General features: G+C 40.9%; 2 protein-coding genes across 6 annotated transcripts; both read right to left on the bottom strand.

The window, feature by feature from the left end:
* Window positions 1-2: 2 nt before the first annotated feature.
* On the bottom strand, window positions 3-12,643 carry rereb (arginine-glutamic acid dipeptide (RE) repeats b). Of its 4 annotated transcripts, none has more exons than XM_014412930.3 (17): window positions 12,340-12,643; window positions 11,441-11,489; window positions 10,432-10,556; window positions 8,179-8,278; window positions 7,997-8,095; window positions 7,536-7,616; window positions 7,252-7,405; window positions 7,019-7,105; window positions 6,723-6,916; window positions 6,374-6,532; window positions 5,844-5,954; window positions 4,157-5,292; window positions 2,539-2,743; window positions 1,753-2,455; window positions 1,521-1,661; window positions 1,253-1,427; window positions 3-1,023 (listed from the first exon to the last, which is right to left on the bottom strand). In XM_014412930.3, exons 1-17 carry the CDS (start codon window positions 12,363-12,365, stop codon window positions 990-992), a joined length of 3,579 nt encoding a protein of 1,192 aa, XP_014268416.2. In that variant the 5' UTR covers window positions 12,366-12,643; the 3' UTR covers window positions 3-989. The 4 variants fall into 4 exon arrangements, with proteins under 4 accessions (XP_014268416.2, XP_014268417.2, XP_014268415.2 ...); XM_014412931.3 differs by having other exon boundaries at window positions 1,253-1,421; window positions 6,374-6,535; XM_014412929.3 differs by having other exon boundaries at window positions 6,374-6,535; window positions 12,340-12,641.
* A 5,426-nt stretch (window positions 12,644-18,069) lies between these two features.
* Window positions 18,070-25,347, bottom strand: eno1b (enolase 1b, (alpha)). 2 transcript variants are annotated; one of them, XM_004548525.4, is made up of 12 exons: window positions 25,218-25,347; window positions 23,547-23,641; window positions 23,274-23,369; window positions 22,667-22,725; window positions 22,492-22,561; window positions 21,493-21,626; window positions 21,145-21,367; window positions 20,798-20,995; window positions 20,158-20,359; window positions 19,473-19,581; window positions 19,104-19,162; window positions 18,070-18,323 (listed from the first exon to the last, which is right to left on the bottom strand). In XM_004548525.4, the coding sequence occupies exons 2-12, from the start codon at window positions 23,629-23,631 to the stop codon at window positions 18,254-18,256; spliced, it is 1,305 nt and encodes a 434-aa protein (XP_004548582.1). In that variant the 5' UTR covers window positions 23,632-23,641; window positions 25,218-25,347; the 3' UTR covers window positions 18,070-18,253. The 2 variants fall into 2 exon arrangements, with proteins under 2 accessions (XP_004548582.1, XP_004548581.1); XM_004548524.4 differs by lacking the exon at window positions 25,218-25,347 and adding an exon at window positions 23,771-23,919.
* Window positions 25,348-26,338: the final 991 nt, after the last annotated feature.

Genomic DNA, 26,338 nt, shown 5'->3' on the forward strand with positions numbered 1-26,338 from the left:
TGTCAATTCAGAAATATTTATTGAAATAAATATGTCATGGATACACTTTCATATCATGTCACATAAATACTGAATTTGGGCAGTTCTTTTTAAAAATGTTCAAGCTGAAGTTTCGATCCAATTAAGTTGTTCTCATTAAAACTGTAAATACGCTTTCCTAATAAAATCAATTAAAACACTGTCTGTAAAGACAGATCATGGTCCGATTCTAGTCACTGCAACTAATAATACTATATACTGTTTTTAGCTTATGACTTACTTTTGTGCTGGATCAAGGGTCGAGTGTTCACAACTACTGTTATATCAACTCGCTCATATAGGTACAATCTCAAAAATGAATGAATAAAAGCTTCGGTTATAGTGTGAAAAGATATCTTGATATATAAAACTTTCGGATTTAAACAAATATTTAGCAGATTTAGGAGTACATACAACCTCTACTATGCTTTCAAAGGCTAAACATCACAATGCAACTCGCTACTCTAGTTTGGTGAAAACTGAAGACTGAGTCATGCTAGGTTATTACAATCATCCACACATCGATTTAAATGTCATTCTGTACAAGGAAATCTTTTAGAAATCATTACAGAGATAGTTATAGTTGACACCAAAGTCAGTCTGTTTTCATATCCTTTATAAGAGCTGAATTTTAGCTCATTTAAGTGACTGCATAACAAACAAGTTTTTTAGAGTCACTTTAAATCTCACATAAGAGTCAGAATAATAATATTATTATTAATAATGCTATTATTATCAGTGTTGAATATTATAATAATAAAGTAGTATAAATTTTCTAGTGATATGAAAATCTCAGACGGACTTTGACAGTCGCATTAAGTGCTGAACAAGGAATGCACATAGAGATCCACAAATATTTTTCTAAAATATATTAAAACAAACAAAAATGACACAAAATATTCTCTTACAGTTTCAAAAGTACACAGTATTGGGTAAAAGTTTAGAGTTTCAGGGCATGCACCTCCTTGGACTCAAGATGGCTTGTCACCTTCTTTCTTCAGACGGCTTTTGACAAACAGAAAAAGAGTTAGATGGTGCAATGACGTGTAACAACTGACATGAGTTTCCCTGAGCAGTGTTGACTGCATGTTGGACATTTTGGCAAATGATGTAAAAGTATCACTGAAAAGTACAATTTCAATTTGTACCTTGCGCAGTTAAATGGTCAAACATGAATTCAGATAGAGAATTTTATTATTCAAATTACTAAAGTGACCGAATAGAGAGAGCTCACCTGTAATAATCCTCCTGACCTGGTAGAGGGCCTCCATGCAGGTGATGCCCGTGCAGCCACTGCTGCTCCATTGCCATCCTCTGCAGCTCTGCAGACTGAGCATGCATGGCCTGAAGCTGATGAGCTGCAGACATCGGAGGAATTGGGCCCTGCAGCTCTCGTGGATACGCTGCTCCTTTTCAAATTTAAACAAGGTCACAGTGAACCAGTGGAATTTAGAAATGAGTCAAGATGTGGTCTGTGACTAAGTACATTAAAGACTACAAACCAAATAGTGGGTGGCGCAGCATCTCATGATCATGAGGAAGATCGCTAAGTAAAGGGTTGGGGATTGGGCCTGCAGGGAAAGGGAATCGGGCCAAACGTGGTCCTGTTGCCAGAGGATCCACTAGTGGATGAGGGCTTGAACCTGTTTGAAGAAAAAAGAAAGACCTATTGTAAAAAGCTAAAGTAATATTAAGACCTTGATATGTTGAATACTGCTGAATAATTAACTTCACCTTGACCGAGGGGGTCCTGTTGGTGCAGGTGGAGGTGGGAGTGAATGTGAGAGTGTTGGTGATGATGGGGTGTAACATTAAGCATCTGCAGCCTGGCAGCAGGATCAGTCGCCACTGAAGCCATCCTCTCAGCGTGAAGCCGCTCTGCAGTGAGTCGCTCAGCGTAAGTCAGCTCCGGGCGCAGCTGAGGTGCCGCTAACACCATTCTTTCACGCTCTAGGTGGTTCAGCCCAGGATGGAACGGCGCAAAGGGATGTGGGGGCCCAGGTATGTGAGGAAGACCTAATGGCCCATGTCTTGCAAAGTGCTCCATAGGGTTTGCAGCAGGGTGCAAGGTTTCCAGGTCTGGGGGTTTGACCTCAAAGCCAGGCTTCATCCTCTCGCGTAACTCCCTCTCTCTGAGGTTCCTCAGCTCACGCTCTCTGAGGCTAGGCTCAGCACTGTACAGGCCAGGCATGTGATAGGCCAGCAAAGGGTCACCAGGGGTCAGGGACACATAGAAAGGATGGTTGCGGTTGGTGGGAGACATGACATGGGGTCGGGCGTATTCGCTTAGGGTGCGCAGGGCAGGTGTGTCTGGGCCAATGTAGGGAGGAACGGCTGCTACTGTGGTGGGCGGCTGCTCAAAGGAGGGGCGTCCGTGGCCTTGAGCCACCATTTGAGCTTCACTCATACGACTGTCATGAGAGGAGCTGGATGCTCTCTGTAAGCAAATGAGAGATAACTGTTGACATGTTTTATGTAACAAAAAGGGGAAAAATGAAATTAAAAGAATATTGCACTTACAGCACTTCTGTCGGCCTCCCTTTCTCGCTCTCTCTCTCTGTCCTTCTCCCTTTCCCGTTCTTGTCGAGCACTGAGCTCAGCTTCTCTCCTGGCCTTTTCCACAGCTTCCTCTCTTTTCTTGGCCAGCTTGGAGGATGGCAGTGGAGTAAAGAAAAGGTCTGTCCTGGCACACGAGTTGTAGCCACGATCCAAGTGCTTGATAAACCTGAAATATTTAACAGATATGCATTTATGAGCACTGAGTATCAGCTTCATATGCACAAAACTGCATTACGAATCATTCAAAAAGTTTAGCTTTTATATTATAGACGCAAAGTCTAATGAAATTTAAACAACACTTTCATTTAATGTTGATTTGCTTGCAAAAATATCTATTTTTAGATGGTTCTTTAAATGAAGCATTGAGATTTTTCTTCACTTAACCTGAAACTCATTTATGTATGTTTATTAAATTACTCTCAGCTATTAAGAAACTTTATCAAGAACCAGTATTACAACATTGTTTATGCTCATTGTTTGATTGCCTTACGTCCATCACTTATCTGGAAATGAAAATAAAAGTAAACGTTATGATTTTGATCTAAGTCTCCCAATACAAAGAGCTTCAGACAGACTTCAGGCAGATTTAAAAGCCTGGTGAAACATTTGAAGGGCATTTTGGATCAACTTAAGTTCTAGTCGAAGAATGAATCATTTTGTGTGAACTTCCAGACTAGCTGAGGGGTTGGTGTGAGTTTATTATCCTGCCAATTATTGTGTTTTCAATTTTTTTTGTCACGCTTTACAACAAATTAATAATATCAAAATCTAAATTTTGACCGGAGACAAACAGAAATACATCCAGTCAATTTGGTGGAAAAGCAAAATGTGCTGCAAACTGGCCCACGGTTAAAGCAGCTACTGTAACAGTAGTTCCCATGACTACTTGTATATGAAAAGTGTGACTTGTATTGATACATAAAATTACCACCACAGTCTACAGTCCATTTCAGCTGCATTGCTCAGCTCTTTGACTCTGCTCCAATACTTTTACTCTTTTAGGTGTCATTGCTCTCACACATCTGTTTGTTTAAAGCTTCAAGAATTGGTGTAAAGAACAATAAAATATAAAACTTAAGAAAAAATACTGCCATCTTGAGATCACAGAGACTTACATCACACAGACTCTCACACACCCTTTGCACTGGACTTTGATTTTTATCTCAGCTACGCTCCTGCATAGTTTAACAAGTGCATCATACTGAGTTGTGATGCTATCTGCTGACACAAACACACTGAAAAGATGAAAACAATACCAGCTATTGTATTGTGACTGGTAAAAATTCACTGTTCACTGATTGCCCAGGACAAAAAATATCAGACAAGCAAGTTCAGAGAGGAGATAATGAGCCTAGTGGAGAATTTCTCAGCTGAGTAAAGATGAGATATACTTTATTGTTCTCAGACATTTCTCAGACAGAAGTGCTGAACGCGAAAGGGAAACATATTTTTCTCACAGGTCAAAACATCTTTTAAAAGGAGAAAAAATGCTGGACTGACATTTCTCAGGTGATTTTACTGCACCTGTCAAGTAAAACCTGGATTGTTTTTTGCAACAAACAAACAAACAAAAACATACCGTGCAGACTGACTGGCATGACTTGCCATGTTGACAATGGTTGGCTCTGGTGAGGGGCTTCGAGGTGGAGACGGTGGGCTCTCAGCCTCCTCCATCTCATCAAGAGGCTCCTCTTTAACCTGAACTTGCGAACCTCCTGCAGCGCTGCCAGACGAAGGTCTCAGAGGAAGAGATTGGAATGATGGCTGGAGGCTCGGTACAGGGCCAATAGCAGCGGGTGTTACAGAGGTGAGGGGGTGTGAGGCTGCAGCAGGTGAGTAAGAGGAAGTCATGTTTTTTCCAGAGTTTGTCTGCACCTGAGAGATCACTGGAAGCTGGCTTGGAAGTGAATGCACAGGCAAAGGTTGTGGCATAAGCTGAAGAGGGGGAGGGGGAGCACCTGGAGGATGCTGGTTGGGCAAGGAATTGAGAGGCTTTAGAGCAGGAGGCGGCGGAAGATTAGAGGGCATCTGGGGGAAAGGTGTAGCAGACTGATGGGGAAGCTGTTTGTGTGAAGGTGGAATAGGAGTAGTGGGAGGAGGCTTGACTTGAGGACCAGGAAGAGGAGGCTGGTGGAGCTGACCATCCCTAAAGAAGGATGGGGGTCGTTGGGGGGGCAAAGGTGATGGACCATGCAGCTGCAAAGGCTGCGCAGAGTTGAGAGTGGATGGGATCTGAAATGCTGGAGGAACAGGAGACTCCTGTTCCAATGATGATGGCAGAGCAGGTGGACCGGAAATACAGTGAGGGGTGGGCTGTGCACGGCTATTTGTGCCTACTGTGGCAGCTGACTGGCCAGTGGCGGCCTGAGGGGGATCTGGAGAGGGAGGAGGGGGGCTCTGAGCTGGGTCTGCAGAGGGTATGCTTTGCAGTAGCTGGGGAGTGATAGGCTGTGAGGGGAGGGCTTGGGGGACCGGTGTGTCAGCTAACACAGCAGTGGGGGCAACCGGCTCTGATGGAACACCGTTGGGCTGGGCAGATGAGTCAGAATCACTCTCGTTGCCCTGCTGAGGGCTGGGAATGCTAGGAGAAGAGCTTCGGTTGTCTTGATCGATGTCTTTGGTGTCACTGCTGCCATCGTCCTGAGCACTGCGACTCTCTGAAGAGCTTTCCTCCTCAACCTCAGCCTCACCCTCTGAACGCGAGCTCTGTGGATCCTGGAGGAACACACACGCACACACACGCACGCACACACACACACACACACACCAAAAAGCCTGGTTCATATTGTACTTAAAAGTGAATTCATGTCTACAGTAACTGTGTTTTTATATATACTGAATAACAACAGGTTTTCTTTAGATATTATGGGGCGATCGTGGCTCAAGAGTTGGGAGTTCGCCTTGTAATTGGAAGGTTGCTGGTTCGAGCCCCGGCTTGGACAGTCTCGGTCGTTGGGTCCTTGGGCAAGACACTTCACCCGTTGCCTACTGGTGGTGGTCAGAGGGCCCGGTGGCGCCAATGTCTGGCAGCCTCGCCTCTGTCAGTGCGCCCCAGGGTGGCTGTGGCTACAATGTAGCTTGCCATCACCAGTGTGTGAATGGGTGGATGACTGGATGTGTAAAGCGCTTTGGGGTCCTTAGGGACTAGTAAAAAGCGCTATACAAATACAGGCCAATTACCATTTTTACCATTACAAAAATGATGAGGATCATCATAAAAGTGTTACTGCAGCTTTAGTTTGCAATAAGTGCTCATGTGCTCTCACCTGTGTCTTTGGCCTTTTAGGTGTTACTTTCTCAGGCTCATCGGGCTCCTGAGCAGCACTTTCCCGTACACGTTTTGCTGACTTTTGTGACGTGACCTCCTCTTTTATCCTCTGCAGAGGACAAAAATGTCATTACTCTCCACAAATTAGATGACTCCAACCGACAGAACTATACACACATCGTAATGCTGTGCACACAGCTGTTTAAATATTAGCTTTGTTAAAAGACCGAAAGTTGAGGCACACAACGATGTGTGCTGCAGGTAAAGTTTCTGGGCTGCCTTTCCTCATCACAGCCATCCCTTAAGACTCTCTCCATTTAAAGCAATGCATTATCAGGGACCGTAACATCTAGTCTTTTTCCTGAAAAATTATGTGGTTGTCAAGGCAAAAAGAAAAAAAAAAAAAGAAAAGAAACCCACACTCCACTGTTTGGCAGCAACCAAAGTGACCCACAAACAACCAAGCTAGTATCACAAGATAATTCCAAACAGGTCCAACAAGTATACGAATAGGTAATCATGCTCTACCTTGTTTGTTTTCTTTGTGGATTCATTCTTAGTATCTGTGGAAGACGATCTCAAAGAATTGGAGATGGATCCACTCGGGGAGGGCTGGTTACTGGACTGCTGATCCTCACTGGTCGGGGAGCCTGTAAGCCTTCTGTGGCCACTTCGTAACGATGATAACTGCTTTAAAAACAAAACAGAACACACATTTAATATTGTTAAAACCCAAAACAAGGATGACAAGTATCCCTTACTCGCAAAACCTGCAAAGAGGTGAAGCAAGACTTAAAGCTATGAAATCGAATTTAATTGTAATCTAATGTCATTGGTAATAGTGAGTGTGTGGCTGATCTGCCAGCCTCACGCTTACAGGTGCTCTGCTACGCCGTGTCCTCATGGCATGCTTGCTGTTCACTTCTTCCTCCACTTTAACAGGTTTAAACATGAACGGAGCGCTTCCTGACTTTGGGGCTGACGGCAGACATCCGTGTTTGTTTTCATAAGTACGACAACTTGTACACAGCAAAGGGTTGCCTCTCCCACCCTGGTGCCAATCCTTAGAAGCTGTAACAAGAAAAATGGCTTTAGGTACAAGTTTCACTGTTAACTGTTTAAAAACAGCTTTCTTTATCAGCTTTTAGCCACTGTTCTAAAACTAAAACTCACTTGTTGTGCCACAATGACTGCAACTCTTGCTTTCCTGTTCACTGTCTTCACTATCAAGATCATCATCACTGGCAGAACTTGCATCCACTACAAGAAAACAAACAAACATGCCAAAAACAGCTTAGACCAACACAAAGTCCAGCTCATAGGACTGCCAAACCTCTGGATTTTACAATTACCCCTCCATTCAACAGACTTGGGGACACCTTTCCAAAGAAGCTTATGAGGATTACCTGAATAATTTCGAGACTGTGCGTTCAAAGGAGAAGCTGCAGATCGGGTTTTTGCTTTGCGAGAGGACGGCTGCCTGCGCTGCTGTCGGTAAGCTCTGGTTCCTGCGGCCTCTGGTGTTTTCTTCCAGTGGTAATAGAAAGTGATCAGTTCTCCCTGATGACAAGAACACAGATAGTCATGTTATGACTGTCATGTTATGGCTTTCTGATCAAAGATGTGACAACAGTGACATGTTACAATCATTATAAATTGCTTTGTCTGCAAAAGCATAATGTGAAATTACAGTCTTTTTGCTGGGGAGAAAGTCTTTCCGAATGCGGAAGAAATTTTTGCCATATTGTCTCAAGCCTTTGATGAAGCGTTTCTGTAGGGAGCAACAGAAGGCAAAACAAATTGAATGATATTCAGGCAGAACACTATTACAAACAGGAGCTTTCAATAAACATGCAATTGATTTACCTTGTAAAACTAGTGATCTGCTTTTTAAAACATGTAGCTGTTACAGACGCAATGCTACTGCAGAGATGCATCATATTAGATTCTATCTGAAGAACCATTTAAGATGCAGGCAAACTGCCCAAATAATAATAAAACAAAATACATCTACACTACCCGCAAATACTAAATGTGTTACATATATTTAAACCCTTTAGAAATTGTATAAGCTTGCACAAAGATCTAAAAAACCTTTAATGCAATATAACTAAAAAAAAAAAAAAAAAAAAAAAAAAAAAAGGCTCTCACCACGTCGTCTCCCGACCAACACTTTTCAATAAGTTTTGGCAGAGGCTTCTTAACAAGACGCTGGAGAGCTTTTGCTGCATCATAGTGACTTGCATGAAGCTAAAATAAAAATTGTGGATTTTAATACATCTGCAATAAATGATGCTGGAAAATAATAATATGACTCAAGTTGTGCCTCATACCATGTTCAGAGCATTGAGTGTGGTGTCATCACGGGAGGCTGCTAAACATCCATCCTCTGTGGATCCACCATCACACATCCCTGCAAATGCCGCCATGCTCCTTGAAAATAAACAGAAGTATTTATGTTAACAAGTGAAACCAATGCTGAAGGGGTACCTTTACCCTTTCTTAGTTTGACATTACTTTTCCTATGTTGCCTGCTTACATGATATTTAATAAATCAGGCAAAAAAATAAAGGCGAGAACAGCAATGCAGCTTAAGAGCAAGAAAAGCAACATTTATATCATTGGAGTAGAGCTGGGCGATATGAGATTTTTTCATATCACGATATGTTTTTTTCATTTCAGGCGATAACGATATCTATCACGATATAAGCCAAATAACTATATTTGTAAGATTTAAATGTGCCGTTGCTCACAAGTAAAATGTGAAATAATCAGCAGCTTGTTTTTAAATATTTATTTCCCATAATAAGTTCAACAGGGTAGATGTACTCAGATAAATAAAGGCAAATATTGCAAACTACACAAAAGGCAGCCGCTAAAGCGTTTAAGTTTCAAAATAGAACAAACGAAACAGACTAAATTGTCAATTCCACTTAGAAACAAAATATTAATTCTAAAAATAAATCTTAGTTTGTGTTACAGAAGAACAGACAAAACTGACTAACTTTTGTCAATATCAAATAAACTGAGAACTAAAAGGAAATTCTCAATCTCTCCTTGTTGTATAGCTGAGCTTTTCAAACAGTTTTAACAGTTACTTTAGTCTGACAAAAGCCGAATGACGAATTAGCGCTTCCAGTCAGAGACTGAGGCTACGTCCACACGTACACGGGTATTTTTGAAAACGGAGATTTTCCGTTTTCGTTTTAAAAAAATTATCCCGTCCACACATAAAGGCAGAAATGAAGGAAAACGCTGCTATGAACATGCCAAAGCAGCAGGTGGCGCTAGATTCCTAACCGTGCAGAAATGTTGGCCAATCAGAAGTCTAGAAGCCTCGGTGGGAAAAAGTAAACAAAGCTGGGGCATAGAAGCAGAACCGAGTCGTATGTGTGGACGGACAGTAACTGTGTGTATATGTAAGCATTTAAACACTGCAGAGAGTACAATTAACAGTAACAGTATTGTAGAAATTCATTTCACCGAAACAATAACGTAGCGCACAGTGTGACGCATGCACCAGTTTATTGTATTTGCAGACTTGCTTTCGGCACAATTTACAGTGCACGCTACTCTGTTTTTTGTCAGACTTGAAATAGCCGAAATACCTTCACACTACGGAACTTCTATGGCTCTTCCGTTCGACAATCTCTCCGGCATTGGAACCGTCATCTGTTTTCTCTTCGGTCACGCTCGGTTGATTTTTCTAGTCGGCACACTCATTTCCTCCATTATGCGCTGGCTCCATTACCTGCTGGCTGCTTCCCAAACAAACACATGTGCGGCTTGGCACTTGTGCTGTACGTAACAAGTCACGCGACGTGATGCTGCGGCTGTGATTGGTTCGGCTCTGCGCTACTGAATTTGGATCGGCTGACCTTTTTTTTTTTTTTTTTTTTTTTTAAGAGGACAAGAGCGGCGAGGTCTATCGCGATAGCTTAATTTCTCTATCGAGTAAAAGTTATATCGCGATACATATCGTTATATCGCCCAGCTCTACATTGGAGCACTATTTTTTTTTAACTAACAGGTACCGACGAATGAAAAATGTTGCTGAAATGCTGAATACCAACAAACCACCAACACAAGCAACTGTAAGGCCAGATTAGATACAGCAGTATTCACTAAATCCCTGCATCACCGCCTCAATATTTTCTAACTTCAACATAACGCAGCAAAAAAACTCAAAACAAAAAGCACAATAGAGTCTGAACTGACTGAAATCTACTGCAACCAACCAGAAAAGAAATTATCTAACAACAATAGCGAAACCAAGCGTGGTTCTATTTTGCATGTACTTCCTCATCTGTAACACTTTCCTGATGACTGTGTCAAAAGTGGGCCGGTAAGACTGGCTCTCTTTGCCTTTTAGTATTTTTACACCAATAATGGTACGTACTGCCAAAACACATTAAAGGTTACATAACAGTTTTAGATTATTTTGTAATCAAAAAGTTACATCTGTATTTAGCTGTTCAGTAAGGGCACTGAGTTATTTACTATTAGATGTTATTGTAAATTTCTGAAGAAATTTTATACATGCAATTTTTTTTTTATTTGCAAAAGGTGCCAAGACTTCCACTTACCTAGCAGCTCTGAGGTACATGAGAAGGTCACAGTCATTGACCCCAGGCGTCCACATGAGCTCCTCACTCTCTGTTTGAGTTTGCAAACCAGGCGCAGGCCGTGGCTGCAGCTCTGGGAGCTTGGCCTGCAGTGCAACAAACGAAAGGCCAAAAGCACAGCAATTAAATAATCAGTACAAGGGACAACAAAAGCAAAACTTACAAAGAAAAAGCTACAAAAAACACATTATTAGCATGTGTATGAAGTAAATAATGGTTTAAGGTTTTTCTGGTTATCAAATAGGTTTAGCAAGCTGAGTTACATAATAGGATTTCCATGAAGAAACCGGAATGTAACATTAGCTATGAAAGAAACATTTACAAGGGATGCATGTATATCTTTCTTTAATTCACACAGGCTCAAATATATAAATCTTTTATTTATTTGTTATTAGTCCTTTATTTATCCAGGTAAATATCTCATTGAGATGAAAAATCTCATTTCCAAGAGAGACCTGGCTCTTGGCAGTGCTGACAAAGCCGAAGCCTATTAACTTGATTGACAACTGGTAGTTTCTCTTTGCCACCTTAAAAAGGATTTGTTTGACAGCACTCATTGGACTGACCAATACTTAGGTATATTGATTTTCCTTAGATCTTGAGTTCCTTGGACTTTCTCATTGTTCTGAGTATGTATATGTATATGTATGTACACACACACACACACACACACATATACATACACACACAAAAAGAGCAGGATAATACAAACAAACAAAAAAAATCACTGGAAACAGCTGTGGTTATCATACAAATTGGTGCAGCCCTACAAATAAGAAAAAGTTGTGAAACTGCAAACCTGTGCAAGTCCCTGCAGGTTTGAAAGACACATGTTTAGCTACATTGTTCAGAAAACACCTCCTAATCTCAACAAGTCTTGTGGAACTGGCTGTACAGTGAGTCTAGTAGCTGGTGCATTTCTTAATTATAGTTTATTTATAAAAATAAATAAATAAAATAAAGCAGCTACCTGATGACTTGGCCCCACTCTGATCTCTCCCTGTGTGCTGTTTAGGCTCCTGAAAGTACAGAAGAAAAACAAAAAACAGGCAGCATTACATTTCTACACCAGAGCAAATTAAACTCAATTGTATTAATTAACTGCAGTCTGAAATGCATACACATGTATTTAACAGGTAATTAACGCTGTACGGTATGTAGTCAGGCACAAGATCAATATTTGCATGTAACTTGTCAGAGCAGCTTCCCTCGCACAGACTGCACAGTGATTTCAGCAGTGCGATAACATCCCGCCCCTCCGCCTCTGTGGGCCAATCTCAGCCGTGAGCAGCGACGTTTCCTTATATTACATGAATGAAATCCGACGCTACAGCCATCGCAAAACCCTGTCAATCAATCATACATGAGCTGCTAATTTCTACGGACACCATTACGAGAACGGTGTGTGCTACTTTTGGAGATCAGACTGACAGTAAACCCTACCCAGCCTAGTTAACCTAAGCATTCCATAATAATTATCAACATTAGCATGCCTAACATTTTGACACCGATTAGCAGTCTCTCATGTAAATACATGCCTCACGGGAATTCCACAGCCGATTCAATAAATGTTTGCAAACTCTACCTAAGGTTAATCCAATTTACTGACATTATTTACACGATAGCTGCAGAAATAACCGTGCCCAGAAAAGCGTTTTGACAAGCCCGTGCCATTAGCTGCTAACTAGACAGTAGCGTTACGCTGTTATTTTGGCTAGCTTGTTAGCCAGGCACGAACTTCGTGACCACTGACACTCCGACTATTTCACACAAGCTGCTCTCAAAGTAACGCGGGGAAACACTAAAACACACATTTCAAGACAACTAAATAATGCGACGTAAATGAAGGCGGCGAGTTAATGAAGTTACCTCCGCGGACTGAACAGGTCGTCCATGTCGAAGGATGTTTGGATGTGGCTTGTTGACACTACGCAGCGCAGTCAGCGGGCGATACACACAAACTATGCGAATCCCCTATTACATGGCTATTCAAAATGGAGGCGGTGTAGTGGAGGGACTCGCTCTATTTTTTTTCCCTGTGCAATGACCTCAGCAGCCACAGCTAAGACTTCAAAGTTGCCTGGGTGTACATAACTGAGCATGTGCCGCGGATCAGCAGCAAGCAGCGCAAACGATACCGAGGCTTCATGATCATCATCACCACCACCAGCAGCTGCTGCTACCGCTGCTGCACAGGCAGCCATGAATCAAACAACACACCATACTGTGTGTACTGCTGCGGTTATTAGACAGCATTTTGAAACACATCACACCACATTGACCGCCACCTACACAAGCTGTGATTTAGACAATACACTTAATGCGGTTCAGCTTTTTTGTTGTCACATTTGCTTTGAGTTCACCACAAACAGAAGTAAACAAAATAACCATTAAATATTACATACATGTACATTGCAACCCGCCATATTGCAAATTGTTAATAATAATAATATTAATATATAATGTAATAATAACGTTAAAAATAAATTATTATTATTATTATTATTATTATTATTATTATCATTATTATCATCATTATCATCATTATCATTATTATTATTAGTTTGCACACACTCTTCATGGGAATGGCTGTCATGGTAATATTGGACTTTTAATGATTTGTATGAACTGCTTTTTCTCGCGCTCTCTCCAGGGTCAAATACTGTGCGGCAAACATTTTAAATGTCTATTTAAAAAAACAAAAACAAGAATTGGGTGCAAAATTTTGAATTTATTTTGGATTTTCTCTAATCCACACAGGGTCAATAGTACACACACAAACATGCACTTAAATCTTTTATTAGGTGGTGCTGAAGGTTCACCATCGACATCTAATTAGTGATCAAAACTGACTACAACTAATAAGTTTCTTTTTGCCAGTCGCTGGACTGAACAATACTCTGGACGATAGGGAATCCAATGAACTCAGTGGACATCTAAGAAGAATTGTAGAACCATTTCTAAACTGCAGAGTCCAGGATCTTCATTACACTTTTGTTAACACTTTTGCAAATATCTGGAGGAAGACCTAAAGTGTCACCCTGAGATGACAGGAAGTTGTTTGAGATATTCAGGAAGAACCCAGAAACCATCATGGCTCATTGGAAATTGGTGGAATACCAGCATCACTGTCCACAGTTAAGCGTGTTTTTAAATTCTCCCTCAGCCCTCCCAGAATCTGGTTCTGCTGGAGGTTTCTTCCCCTTAAAAGGGAGTTTTTCTTTCCCACTGTTGCCAAGTGTTTGCTCATAGGGCATCCTTTGATTCTTGGGGTTTTCTCTGTATTATTGTAGGGTCTTTACCTTACAATAAAAAGTGCTTTGAGGCGTTACAGCTGCGTTACCTGAATGACAAGAGGCATGTATGTCCTGATTTGCTCTAAAATTATACAAGTCTGAATATTCTGAATCTTCCTGCATCTTTGGTTTGGACATTTAAGATTTTATGGGAGAATCACATTTATATTAGGGTTTGCGATTTACTTGTAATAGTTGAGGATAGCGTAAGCCCTATTTCAAAGTTGATCCTCTCATGTCTGCATATGAGAAGGAAAAACACAAAACAAAAACTAAAAACAGCATCAGGAGCCAGTTTAACTAAAAAAACAAAACATCAAGAACGAACTACTACAAGTGTGTTTTGCTGTTGTAATATACACTGATCTTATTAACAATACAATACAATTTTATTTATATAGCATGTTTAAAAAACCAGAGGGTACATCAAAGTGCTTCACAGTAAGGAATAAACAGTAAATGATTACATTGAACTGTAAGTCATTAAAACAAGCTAAAATAGAGAACAAACAAAAGCAAGTAAGTAGAGATAGAGAGAAATCATGATTATCCAGAGAAATGAGTAGCGAGCAATTAATGAGCGGTGAGAATTAGTGAGTTGGAAAAGCCAGGTCGAATAGGTACATTTTCAAGCGTGCTTTAAAGGATTGAATGGAGTCAGAGGGACGAACAGTAGCAGGAAGACTATTCCAGAGCTTTGGTGCTACAGAGGCAAAGGCACGATCACCCCTAGTCTTCAGACGGTGCCTGGGCTGGGCCAGAGGTAACTGACCAGATGATCGTAAAGAATAGCCGGGAGTATAGAGACTGAGGAGGTCGGTGAGATAGTCAGGGGCAAGGTTGTTTAGGCATTTGAAAGTAAGCAGCACAACTTTAAAATCAATACGAAATTTAATAGGCAGCCAATGTAAGTCAGAGAGCACTGGAGCAATGGAGGCAAAAATGCCGCTGTATTCTGAACATCAGAATCAGAATCAGAATCAGAAAGGGTTTTATTGCCAAATGTTGAGCGGGTTTACAACATTAGGAAAATGCTGCGGTGCTTCAGTGCAAACATACTGTTATAAATACTGTTATAAATTAAGCTTAAATAGACATGAAAATAAAAATGAGAATAAGAATTAAAAGTGCTAAGTAGATAGATAGATATATACATGATATATACATGAGTGCAGGTGGTGATCAGTGCCAAACATGGAATGATGCAGTGAACACAGCGTAGGGTCATGTGTTAGTGGCGGGGACAGTCATATGGTTATTGTTCATGTGTCCAACAGCAGAGGGGAAGAAACTGTTCTTATGGCGAGAGGTTCTGGTGCAAATGGACCGGAGCCTCCTGCCTGAGGGGAGCAGGTCAAACAGACTGTGTCCAGGGTGAGAAGGGTCAGCTGAGATCCGGGCTGCACGCCCCAGTGTCCTGGAGGTGTACAGGTCCTGCAGAGATGGGAGGCTGCAGCCAATCACCTTCTCAGCAGAGCGCACAACACGCTGCAGTCTCTGTTTGTCCCTGATAGTGGCTCCAGCGTACCACACGGTGATGGAGGAGGTGAGGATGGACTCGATGATTGCGGTGTAGAATTGCATCATCGTCCGTGTTGGCAGGTTGAATTTCTTCAGCTGCCTCAGGAAGTACATCCTCTGCTGGGCTTTCTTAATGACGGAGGTGATGGTGGGCTCCCACTTCAGGTCCTGGGTGATGGTGGTACCCAGGAAGCGGAATGAGTCCACAGAGGTGATGGGGGTGTCAGTCAGGATGATGGGGGGGAGTGGGGCTGTGTGCTTCCTGAAGTCCACAACAATCTCCACTGTCTTCTGGGCATTCAGCACCAGGTTGTTGTGGCTGCACCAGGACACCAGACGTTCAACCTCCCTCCTGTAGGCAGACTCATCCCCGTCCGAGATGAGTCCAATAACGGTGGTGTCATCTGCAAACTTGATTAGCTTGACAGACTGGTGGGTGGAGGTGCAGCAGTTGGTGTACAGGGAGAAGAGCAGGGGAGAAAGAACACAGCCCTGAGGGGAGCCGGTGCTGATGGTCCGGGAGTCCGAGACATTCTTTCCCAGCCTCACATGCTGCTTCCTGTCCGTCAGGAAGTCAGTGATCCACCGGCAGATGGGATCAGGCACATTCATCTGGGAAAGCTTGCCTCGGAGATGGTCTGGAAGGATGGTGTTGAAGGCAGAGCTGAAGTCCTGGCGTAGGTTCCTGGGGAGTCCAGATGCTGCAGGATGAAGTGTAGGGCCATGTTGATGGCGTCATCTACAGACCTGTTGGCTCTGTATGCAAACTGCAGGGGGTCCAGGAGGGGGGCCGTGAGGGTCTTGAGGTAGGAGAGAACTAGGCGCTCAAAAGACTTCATGACCACAGATGTCAGAGCCACGGGCCTGTAGTCATTTAGTCCAGTGATCCTAGGTTTCTTGGGGACAGGGATTATGGTAGAGGACTTGAAGCAGGCAGGCACATGATATGCCTGCAGTGAGGAGTTGAAAATGCAGAAAACACTGGGGCCAGCTCGTTTGCACAGTGTCTGAGGGTGGCAGGAGACACACCGTCTGGGCCGGGAGCTTTCTGAGCATTCAGACTCTTAAACTGCTTCCTCACACCTTCTTCATGAATATGAAGAGTTGTGGTGGGAGGAGGTGGTGTGAAATACTCTTTTGTGTGGGGTGAGGAGGGGGGTGTTGCAGGTGAAGTGATTGAAGGTGGTGATGGCTCTATGGAGGGGGGAGAGGTGGGGGAATGAGTGTCCAAAGTGTCTCTATTGTTGGGGTCGTTGGAGGTGTGAAGGCTGCCTGATGGCTCGTCAAAACGGCAGTAAAAGTCGTTGAGGGTGTTGGCTAAGAGCAAGTCATCAGTGGAGTGGGGGGTTTTAGGCTTGTAGTTGGTGATATTCCTAAAACCTTTCCACACAGAGGCCGAGTCATTCTCTGAGATCTGCTGCTGCATCTTCTCAGAGTGCTGATGTTTAGCAACGTCCACTTCTTTAGTGAACCTGTACTTGGCCTCTCTGTAGCAGTCCCTGTCTCCGCTTCTGAACGCCTTTCTCTTTTCCAGCCACAGCTTTTTGAGTTTAGGAGTAAACCAGGGTTTGTCATTGTTATAACTCACCCTGGTGTGTGATGGCACAATGCTGTCCTCACAGAAGTGGATATAGGAGGTGACAGTGTCCGTAAACTCGTCCAAGCTGTTAGAAGCAGCCTTCATTGTGTCCCAGTCTGTAGACTCCAAACACGTGCGAAGCTTCTCCACAGCCTCGTTGCTCCACAGTTTTTTGGTCCTCACGACAGGTTTGGAGCGCTTCACCTTCTGTCTGTACGCGGGGATTAGGTGGATCATGACGTGGTCAGAAAGTCCGAGTGAAGCGCGGGGCACCGCACGATAGGCCCCCTGATCGTGCTGTAACAGTGGTCTAATGTCCTCTCCTCTCTGGTCGGGCATTTAATATACTGCTTGTATTTGGGAAGCTCATGGCTCAGATTGGCTTTGTTAAAGTCCCCAAGAGCAATAATGAGAGAGTCCGGGAATGTCCGCTCCATGTGCAGTATCTGCTCCGCGAGTGCGCACTGAGCTGCCTGCGCATCCGCATCTGGCGGGATGTTATCATTGGAGGTGAGCGAGTTACAATAATCTAATCTGGAGGTCACAAAGGCATGGATACGTTTTTCAAGGTCTTTGTACGGTATTAAACGTTTGACCTTTGAAATTTGGCGCAATTGGAAGAAGCCAGATTTAACCACAGAGGAAACCTGTTTATCCAGCTTAAATGAACTATCCAGGCAAACACAGATTACTTACAGTGTCTGTAAGAAAGCAAGCAAAGGGACCAAATCGGCCAGCTAGCTGATCTCGTGGACTGTGACTATCAAACACCATAATCTCAGTTTTCTTCTCATTTAAAATGAGAGAATTGGCAGACAGCCACTCTGTGACCTCTTTCAAGCAGTCAGACAAACGATTCAATGAAGCTGGCAGGTCAAAAGATAATTGGAAATAGATTTGAATGTTGTCAGCAGGCCCCCTTATTTAGAGGTAGAGTCATCTCATTTTCCAAATAGCTTCATTGTCTTTAATTTAACTGCTGACCCCCCCCCCCCCCCCCAAAAAAAACAAAACAAAAAAAAAAAACTGTGTACAAGCCAAACATCTGGAAAGATACTATGAAGATCACATTGTTTAGACATCTTAAAAATTGTATCAGAGTAAAATATGTAACATATGCACAATAAAAAGAAATAATCACAATGTATTGTGTCAACTCCAACAGATTTCAATAATTATTTTACTCCACAAAAAGAGAGAAACTTAAGATGGAAGAAAACTTTATTGTAGAGTCAGAGTTCAAGTAGTTTCAGGTAGTTCTCTATTCAGTATTACAGCAGGTTTTATGCGAGTAGTTCTACATTTATCCTTATTGCCGAAATGTATTTTCATTTATTAGCAAACAAGTTACTGTGCATTTGTGTGCATGCACATATTTGTAAAGTCTTCACTCCATCACTGGTTTTCTGAAGTTTTTTCCAGCAAAGCGAGCCTTGTCTCCCAAATCCTCTTCAATTCTGTAGTGAGAGAGATTCAAAATTAGTTCTGCTCTTTAATTTAGTAAGAGGTCTTTTCATCACACTTAACATTTGATACAAAATTTACTTTCAATTAACTTTTAAATTTACTGTTGCCATCTTGACTGCAAAAAGCCGTTGTGATGACGATGGGTGGGTCTCACTTTTAAGCTGCATGCTCATTGGCCAGTGAGTGTGCTGGTTCATATCACAAATAACGACCCAAGACAAGTGACTGAATGCATAAACTCAGCAGAAAGATGTTTATAGAGGTCAAAACACTGACTTCTGTAAACACACTAAAGCCATTTTCCCATAGACTTCTATAGGAGCAGAAATATTTTTTGCAACCACAACTAGCGCCACCTGCTGGCCTTAAGATAGAATCCAGGCTTAACCTCCTAGGACCCACATATGTGGACATCATATTTTGGGTTGTCTAGACCAAAATACTACATTTTGCTCTACAAGGGCCTGAAATCCACTTACAAGGACATTATACTGCCACTGTTCTATCAAAATTTAAAGCAAATGTCCTCATATGTGGATCTCATTTTTCTCAGAAACAAAAATCAGGTAAAAACAAATGAAAAACAAACACATAATCCTTTGTTTTTACATTAATCAGGTCCCAAACAACTCAAATAGCAAAAAGGAATTAAAAATGCATGCCATGAAAGAGTTCGGGTCTCAGGAGGTTAAAGCACTTGTTCATGTTTTACACTTTTTATGCTCATTTCAGAGAAGCATGATAAAACTTGTGAGTTGAGTAAAGCTCACCTGAGAATCTGGTTGTATTTGGCCAAACGCTCAGAGCGGCAAGGAGCTCCGGTCTTGATCTGAGTGTGTCAAAGCATTGTTTATTTTAGCATTTATAATACATGTGTTCAAGTTGTATTATTATAATTAGGATAGACTTTCATTTATATACTGCTTTTCTACTCTTCTCAAAGTGCTTTAAAGTCAGATTTAACCATACATTCATACAGTGCTTTATTCTATACACTGCAAGCACATCATCTATCTAAAATCCACATCCAGTTTAGGAACACTAATCCCCTTCTCACAGATACAATAAGGCATTTGGATTCTAGACAAACAAGTTTCATTTTATGTTCTAAAAAGTCAAACCTTTACATCAAGTATTACCTGTCCGGTGCATAAGCCGACCACCAAATCTGCAATGAAGGCGTCTTCAGTTTCACCAGAGCGATGGCTCACCATCACACCCCAGCCGTTCTGCTGGGCCATCTTACACCTGCGGAGAGCAACGAGATTTTCCTTAAATTCTACATGGATGATGCAATTCCAACAATTCATGATTCTTTTCTCACTCTTTTCACTTTCTTCTTCCCTCCTCTCTTCTTTGCATTTTAAGGTCTACCAATGACGTTATCATTCGATTGCTCTGGTTAGCATTAGCTTGTAGCATCATCAGCACTGTCACCAGATTAAAGCTTAGTTGGGATATTTGGGCAAGACTTTTAGGGTTTCCATGAAAGGAAACATGTTGGGAAGATTTGATTACACTTACAGTACTTACAGTTACTTATAGTAACCAAGGGCATAAACACATGTATGCTGAAGAGAGAGAGAAACCCATAGAACCAGGTCACGAAAGCCTGTCCTACTTAAACAAAGAAATTATTTTCTATACTTTGCTGTATCGACAAAGTGATCATGATACGTATTTCACGCAAAATGAAGCGAAAAGTTTTTTGTAAAATAACATATAAAGCTGTCCTCAACTCAAGTAACATTACAGTCACGTCACCCACACCTTAAAATCTAATACTTATATAAACATTTGTATGAGTTTCAAAGGTTCACTTACGCCCTCATGGATTCTGTAACTGTGCCAATCTGATTGACTTTAAGCAGCAGACAGTTGCAGGCCTTCTCCTCCACAGCCTTGCTGATGCGATTAGGGTTAGTCACAGTCAGATCATCGCCAACAACCTGGATGTCTGTGCTGCCAGTGAAGTTGGTCCAGGCTGCCCAGTCATCCTGGTCAAATGGATCCTCAATGGACACCACTGGAAGGACAGTTAAACAACATTACTATGACTTGTGATACTTTAAAACCTAATAAGTCCAAGACTTATTAAAAGAAGTCCTACAAGACAAGAAACACCAACAACACAATCTGATTGTTGCACTTCTGCAATTACATTCAATAGAGGAATATTGGAAATGTAGCTTTAAGTTATTAAGTTAATTGATTTTATTGGAATTTTTAAGTAGTAATAAAGAGGCCAACGTCCAGCAACCATTGCTGCTGTATACAAATGGCACATTCAGTCAATGCAAATGTATCAAATCCACATTTAACTGATCATTAGGAAAAAAAACTAATTATTTGAGTTCATCTGAAAACTGTTGTGCTAATTATAGAAGCAAAAACTTTGCTTACTTTAAAATGACTACTTACAACTCGGATTATTTGCAAAAAACAGACAGTTTCGGGATTTTACCTGGATAATCCTTCACGAAGCTCATGTAGAGATCAGCCAACTCGTCGGGTGTGATGTAACGACTCGGGTCATCAGGTGACTTGAAATCCAGGTCATATTTTCCATCCCTGTAGAATTCAGATGCTGCTACATCCATGCCAATCACAACCTCATCTGTGTACCCTGCTTTAGCAATGGCCTCCTTCAGCAACTCCAGAGCTGCAAGGTTAAACATCACATATGAACAAACATGTTCATTATTTGTTACTGAAGGAATATTCTCGTATAACTTGTGTGTAACTTCTTTTACACGACATTATATATTTAATAAGACACAACAGAAATACATCCTTAGCACAAATGTTTACCTTCCTGATTTTCCAGAATATTTGGAGCAAAGCCACCTTCGTCACCCACATTAGTGGCATCCTGGCCATATTTCTTCTTGATGACACTCTTGAGATTGTGGTAAACCTCGGCTCCAATGCGCATGGCTTCTTTGAAGGTGCTAGCCCCGATGGGCAGGATCATGAACTCCTGCATGGCAAGCTTGTTGCCTGCATGAGAGCCGCCGTTGATCACATTGAAGGCCTGATGAATGCAGAGAATGGAAAAATAAGGCATGTTAGAATTATAATAAGAGGTTTACTGAAAGGTCAACTGAATGAAGACAGGCCAGCAAATTTATGCGTGCCATCAGATAAGCAAAGTCTCACCGGCACAGGCAAGATGACCTCTGGGTTTTCTGCGAGGTCAGCAATATGGCGATACAAGGGGACTTCTTTCTCTGCTGCACCAGCTTTGCAAACAGCCAGAGACACACCTAGGATGGCGTTTGCTCCAAACTTGGCTGTTAGTTGTAAATGAACAAAAAAAACAAAAACAAAAAAAAACATAATGTATATAATTATATTAAATGTAATAATATTGCATTAGTAATAAATAAAAAAAATCAGGATGAACCACCTTGATTCGTCTCACATTGAAATAAATGGATCTAATTTGACTGTAAACGCTTAATGACAATCATCTTTAAAGGTGCAATATATATAACATACTCAGTTTTTTTTGTAATTGTTGCTGGGTTCACACCCCGAGTTCCTTTCCCTAGCCCCTAGGACTGCAGGATGCCAGTAGCCAGAGCAGAGGACATCATAAGATGGGTATACTACATTTTAATAAGTGTTGCGGAGCATCTGGTGACATCGGGAGAAGGATGATTTCCAGTTTCTGTGTCGCAGCTATAACACGATGCATGAGGGGAAGAATAAACCTACCATTACTGAATTTTCCTCAGTGGGGGACAATAAAGGATATTTCCATTCTATTCTATGCTCGCTACATAATCCTCCTATCCAGTGGTCATTTGCAAAGGTCTTAAACCGCTGTTGCATTAACCTTTTATGGGCACCTTTCTTTAAACTCGACTGATAACAGGTTAAAATAAAAGGTTCTTTTTAATGTAATTTTGGACTGAGGGGACAAAGACTGCACATTCACTCACTACTCCATCTTAAACACAGCATTTGAAAACCTTTTAGTGTAACTAGAAGAAAACAAAACTGTTCTCATTGGAACAGTTTTGCAATTCTGCTGATTAGATGCTTTATTTGTTTAACATCACCATTAAAGGTATGAGAAATCTGTCATCAAGCAGACATTTATGAAGACTATGCTGTAGTGTACATAATAGTACAGATGCTTCTGTCACTTACATTTGTTCTCTGTGCCATCCAGGTCAATCATCATCTGGTCAATTCTCTCTTGCTCAACCACAGACACATCCTGAGCAGACAGTAAGCTTCACATTAGCATTTCATCATCGATGGAAACCCTTCCAAAGGTTACTTAGCATACATATTAGAAAATGCAGACACTAAATGATCTTACTTGGCCAACAAGTGCAGGAGCAATGGTTGAATTAATGTGCTCTACAGCCTGTGAGACTCCTGTGAAGGACACATTAGAGATTATTTTATCAAAATATTATGGGCAACCCTTGCAATCTCAATATTAAAGCCATAGATTTAGCAGAACGTGCAACTTTTGATTCTAAAATTCATACTTTGACACAAAGAAAGAGATGTTTGCGTAATTAACGCTGTTATTTCCCCATAGTCAGTGTTTTAGCAGCTATTTTAAAATCAACATGCAAATCATCAATACTGAAATGACAGCATGCTTTACAGACAGCCCACCATGCACACTGATCGACTATTAGATGGACACATTTTTATTTTAAATTAGAAGGACAGGCAATGGAAACTCACTAACCCTTTCATATCTGGCAAAGAGAACAAGAGAGAGAGAATGGTGAGTTGTGATAACTCATAGAAAGACAAAAAAGAAATACAAAAAAGAAGTCAATATTTAAAGTATTTTTCTTAAAAAATGAATTATACTTTAAGTAATAAAGCTTCTTTATTAAAAACAAAAAAAAAAACCCAAACATGTTTCAACAATTTCATGAAATTAAATAAAGGAAATATGTACAAACCTTTCCCAAGGTAGCGAGACTTGTCGTTGTCCCTGAGCTCCAAGGCTTCATAGATTCCTGTAGATGCCCCGCTTGGTACAGCGGCCCTAAACAAGCCTGGGAAAGGTACATGCAAACGGAAGCATGACAGAAGAATAAAAAATGTCTAAATAATAATAAAACAAACAAAACAAAACGTGCATAGATAACCACATCATAAGGACAATTTAGGTAATGAACACTATTTTAACTACAAAAAACAAAAACTGGCCCAGAAGGCACATTTAGGCCTACCCTTGTCAGTGTAAAGGTCAACCTCTACCGTGGGGTTTCCACGAGAGTCGAAGATCTCTCTGGCGTGGATCTTAACGATGGACATGGTGCAGGACCTTGAGAAGAAACAGAGCTGCACTTGTTAATATCGGACAAAAAATAAAAGCTGTTGTAAATGTAATAAACATACAACAAAAAATAATATATACGTTTCTATTTGAATTATTAAAACGTGTCTCCCATACCTCTTTCACTCTCTCCCCTCTGCGAAGCTCTCAAACAAAAATATCCTGACCTAGCTGCAAGCTTAAAAGCGCCAACATGCATGCTAGTATCCTAATTGGATTAGGCCTCCTCATCTGATTAATCACATGGCAGCTGGAAATGGTTGCGTCTGTCACAGCAAGGTTGAGCTTGAGTTACAGTTTGTTTGTGTTGATGCAGAAAAACGTGAGGGACTTCAAGGTTTTCATGAAGAGTAACAATGCTATCGTGATTACACTGACTCCTTTTTTGTGCCAATACTACCCACATAGACGTGTTCAGTAATCTTTTCCATTTGCTTAACAGATAAATAAGCCAAAACATAATGAGGATTACTAGAAACTCAGTAAAGAAAAACAACAACAAAACATTAGAGAAACAGCAATTTCTGTTTTAGCTCCCCAATATTATCCAATTCTCTTAGTAGGAACAGAAGCGGCAACTCTGAGAAGTCCTCCGTTCTTGCTGTCTGTGCCTTAGGATAACAGGGTATCTATGCCCACTGATCTGCCACTGCCAGTTATTCCTGATGAGATGGGTTTTTAAGTTGTTTTTTGTGGACTCATCTTCAAATAGCAATATCTAGAGACACACTTAAATCTTTGCAAGTCAAATATCTGCCGCAATGTCTTCAGGAATATGCAATTTCAAAAGTGTAGCAGAATTTCAAAATCATGCTCTGAGGCTTGAAAATTCATTCATTGAAGCATAAAGCATCGATCTAAAGGCTTATCCAGCAGGGTCTGATAAAGACTTCATAATGGATTTGCATTATCTGATTTGCTTAATAAACTGCTCCATGACCTGGATGACTGAGAACCTCTGCAGACTTCATGAAAAATAATGAAGAATAAAGGTGGTCATACCAAATATTGACTTTCAAGCTCATTAGAATTGCACAAAGCCGTTTTTACCTTATGTACCGTGTGTCCAAGCATGCTCCAAATAAATCACTGCAACCATTTTATAGAGAAATATTTTTTAAAAAGCTATAAACACTATATTTGATCTTTTTTGGCAAAGAATATTGATATTTAATTAGCATGAATATATAAATCTTTTACATTTTAACATCTTTTCTTACATGACTTCTATTAATGCAAAATATAATGATTGTAAAGGGACACATACTCAAGGAAATCTGAGGTTAAGCTTAAAAGTTGGCATTGTGGAATTAAAAACTGAGCAAGTAAAGGTGGTTGAATGGGATGATACAAACCCTCAGTTAAAGATAAACACATAAATGTAAACTAAACGCAGAGTGTATGAATGACTTTTTTTTTTTAACCTCGATCGTAGCAGCAGCGCTGCTGATGGGGATGGTTGACAAATATCAGCTAGCTAAACTTTACAGAGAAAACGAACTATTAAACAAAACCTACCAAAACGGCCAATTACATTAATTAACCGTGGCCCAGAAATAATTACCTTGACAACAGATGCAGAAAACTTTGAGTCTGTGGGAGAGCAAGAGAAAAACTACCGGGTACAGTGGGAGCGAGAAGAGACGAAGAAGAAGAATAGCGCCTATGTGCGTGCTGCTGCCCCTACAGTTTCCAATGTGAACTACAACCCCATCAGCTTCTACAGTAGCCTGTGTAAATCTTGTAGGTAAAAATGTCTGTGTTGCAGACTTTTAACAGGAACCATTCTATCTATCTGGACTGAAAATCAGTTGCAACAAGTTTTATGGAGCAATGAATCCAAATTTGAAATTTTCAGTCTAAATTGTTGTCAAATTGTTATCATTGTTGTTGTTTTTAAATGTAATTTCTGGTTAAAGAAGTCAATTCATCATTTGTTATGGTAAGCAATATAATAGATCTGTAAATTTTAAACAACATAATTCCATAATTTAAGTGCCATTTCTTGCATTTGCGCCACCCGACTTTTGGATACAAACGCATACAAACTGCTTGTATCAGTGTGTCTGAATGGGTGAATGAGGCGTATTGTTTGAGTTCTCTATCAGGGTAGAAAAGTTCTATATAAGAACCAGTCCATTTACCATTTACTGTTTGCATATAGTTGCAATTTAAACAGGCTTTTATGTATTTTAAAAAAATACATGTTTCTTTAAAATGTTACAAAATGATGTGATCTAAAAAATATTATTATCACACTTATCGATGAGTGACAAAATAAAGGAAAAATCTTAACCTTTGACCCTAAAAAAGGGATGTGGCAGTTTGTTCATGCAGTAGGACACATTTTTCTGGGATGCTTGGGTCCAGTTCTCTGCTTTGACAGAAGAGTAACTGCAAATCAAAACAAGATTCTGAGAGTAAGCTGCTTTATCCTGTCATGTAATGAATCTACCCTGATGGGAGTGGCCTTTTTGTGCAAAGCTGTTATGCACTCATCTGTATTTCATACGATCCCACTTAGTGATCTGTTTTTGTTGTTATTTCAGACTCTCCCCAAATCTGATCAAATGACGGGTTACTTATTCGTTCATCTTCTTTTGTGTAATGACACTTTTGCGCATCATGCCCTTGATGCCGCACCCTCAGGCTTTCATATCAAGTTTCATTTAAGCACTTTTGGCT

This window comes from Maylandia zebra, linkage group LG5 (genome assembly GCF_041146795.1).
Source record: "Maylandia zebra isolate NMK-2024a linkage group LG5, Mzebra_GT3a, whole genome shotgun sequence".
Classification (NCBI taxonomy): Eukaryota; Metazoa; Chordata; class Actinopteri; order Cichliformes; family Cichlidae; genus Maylandia; species Maylandia zebra.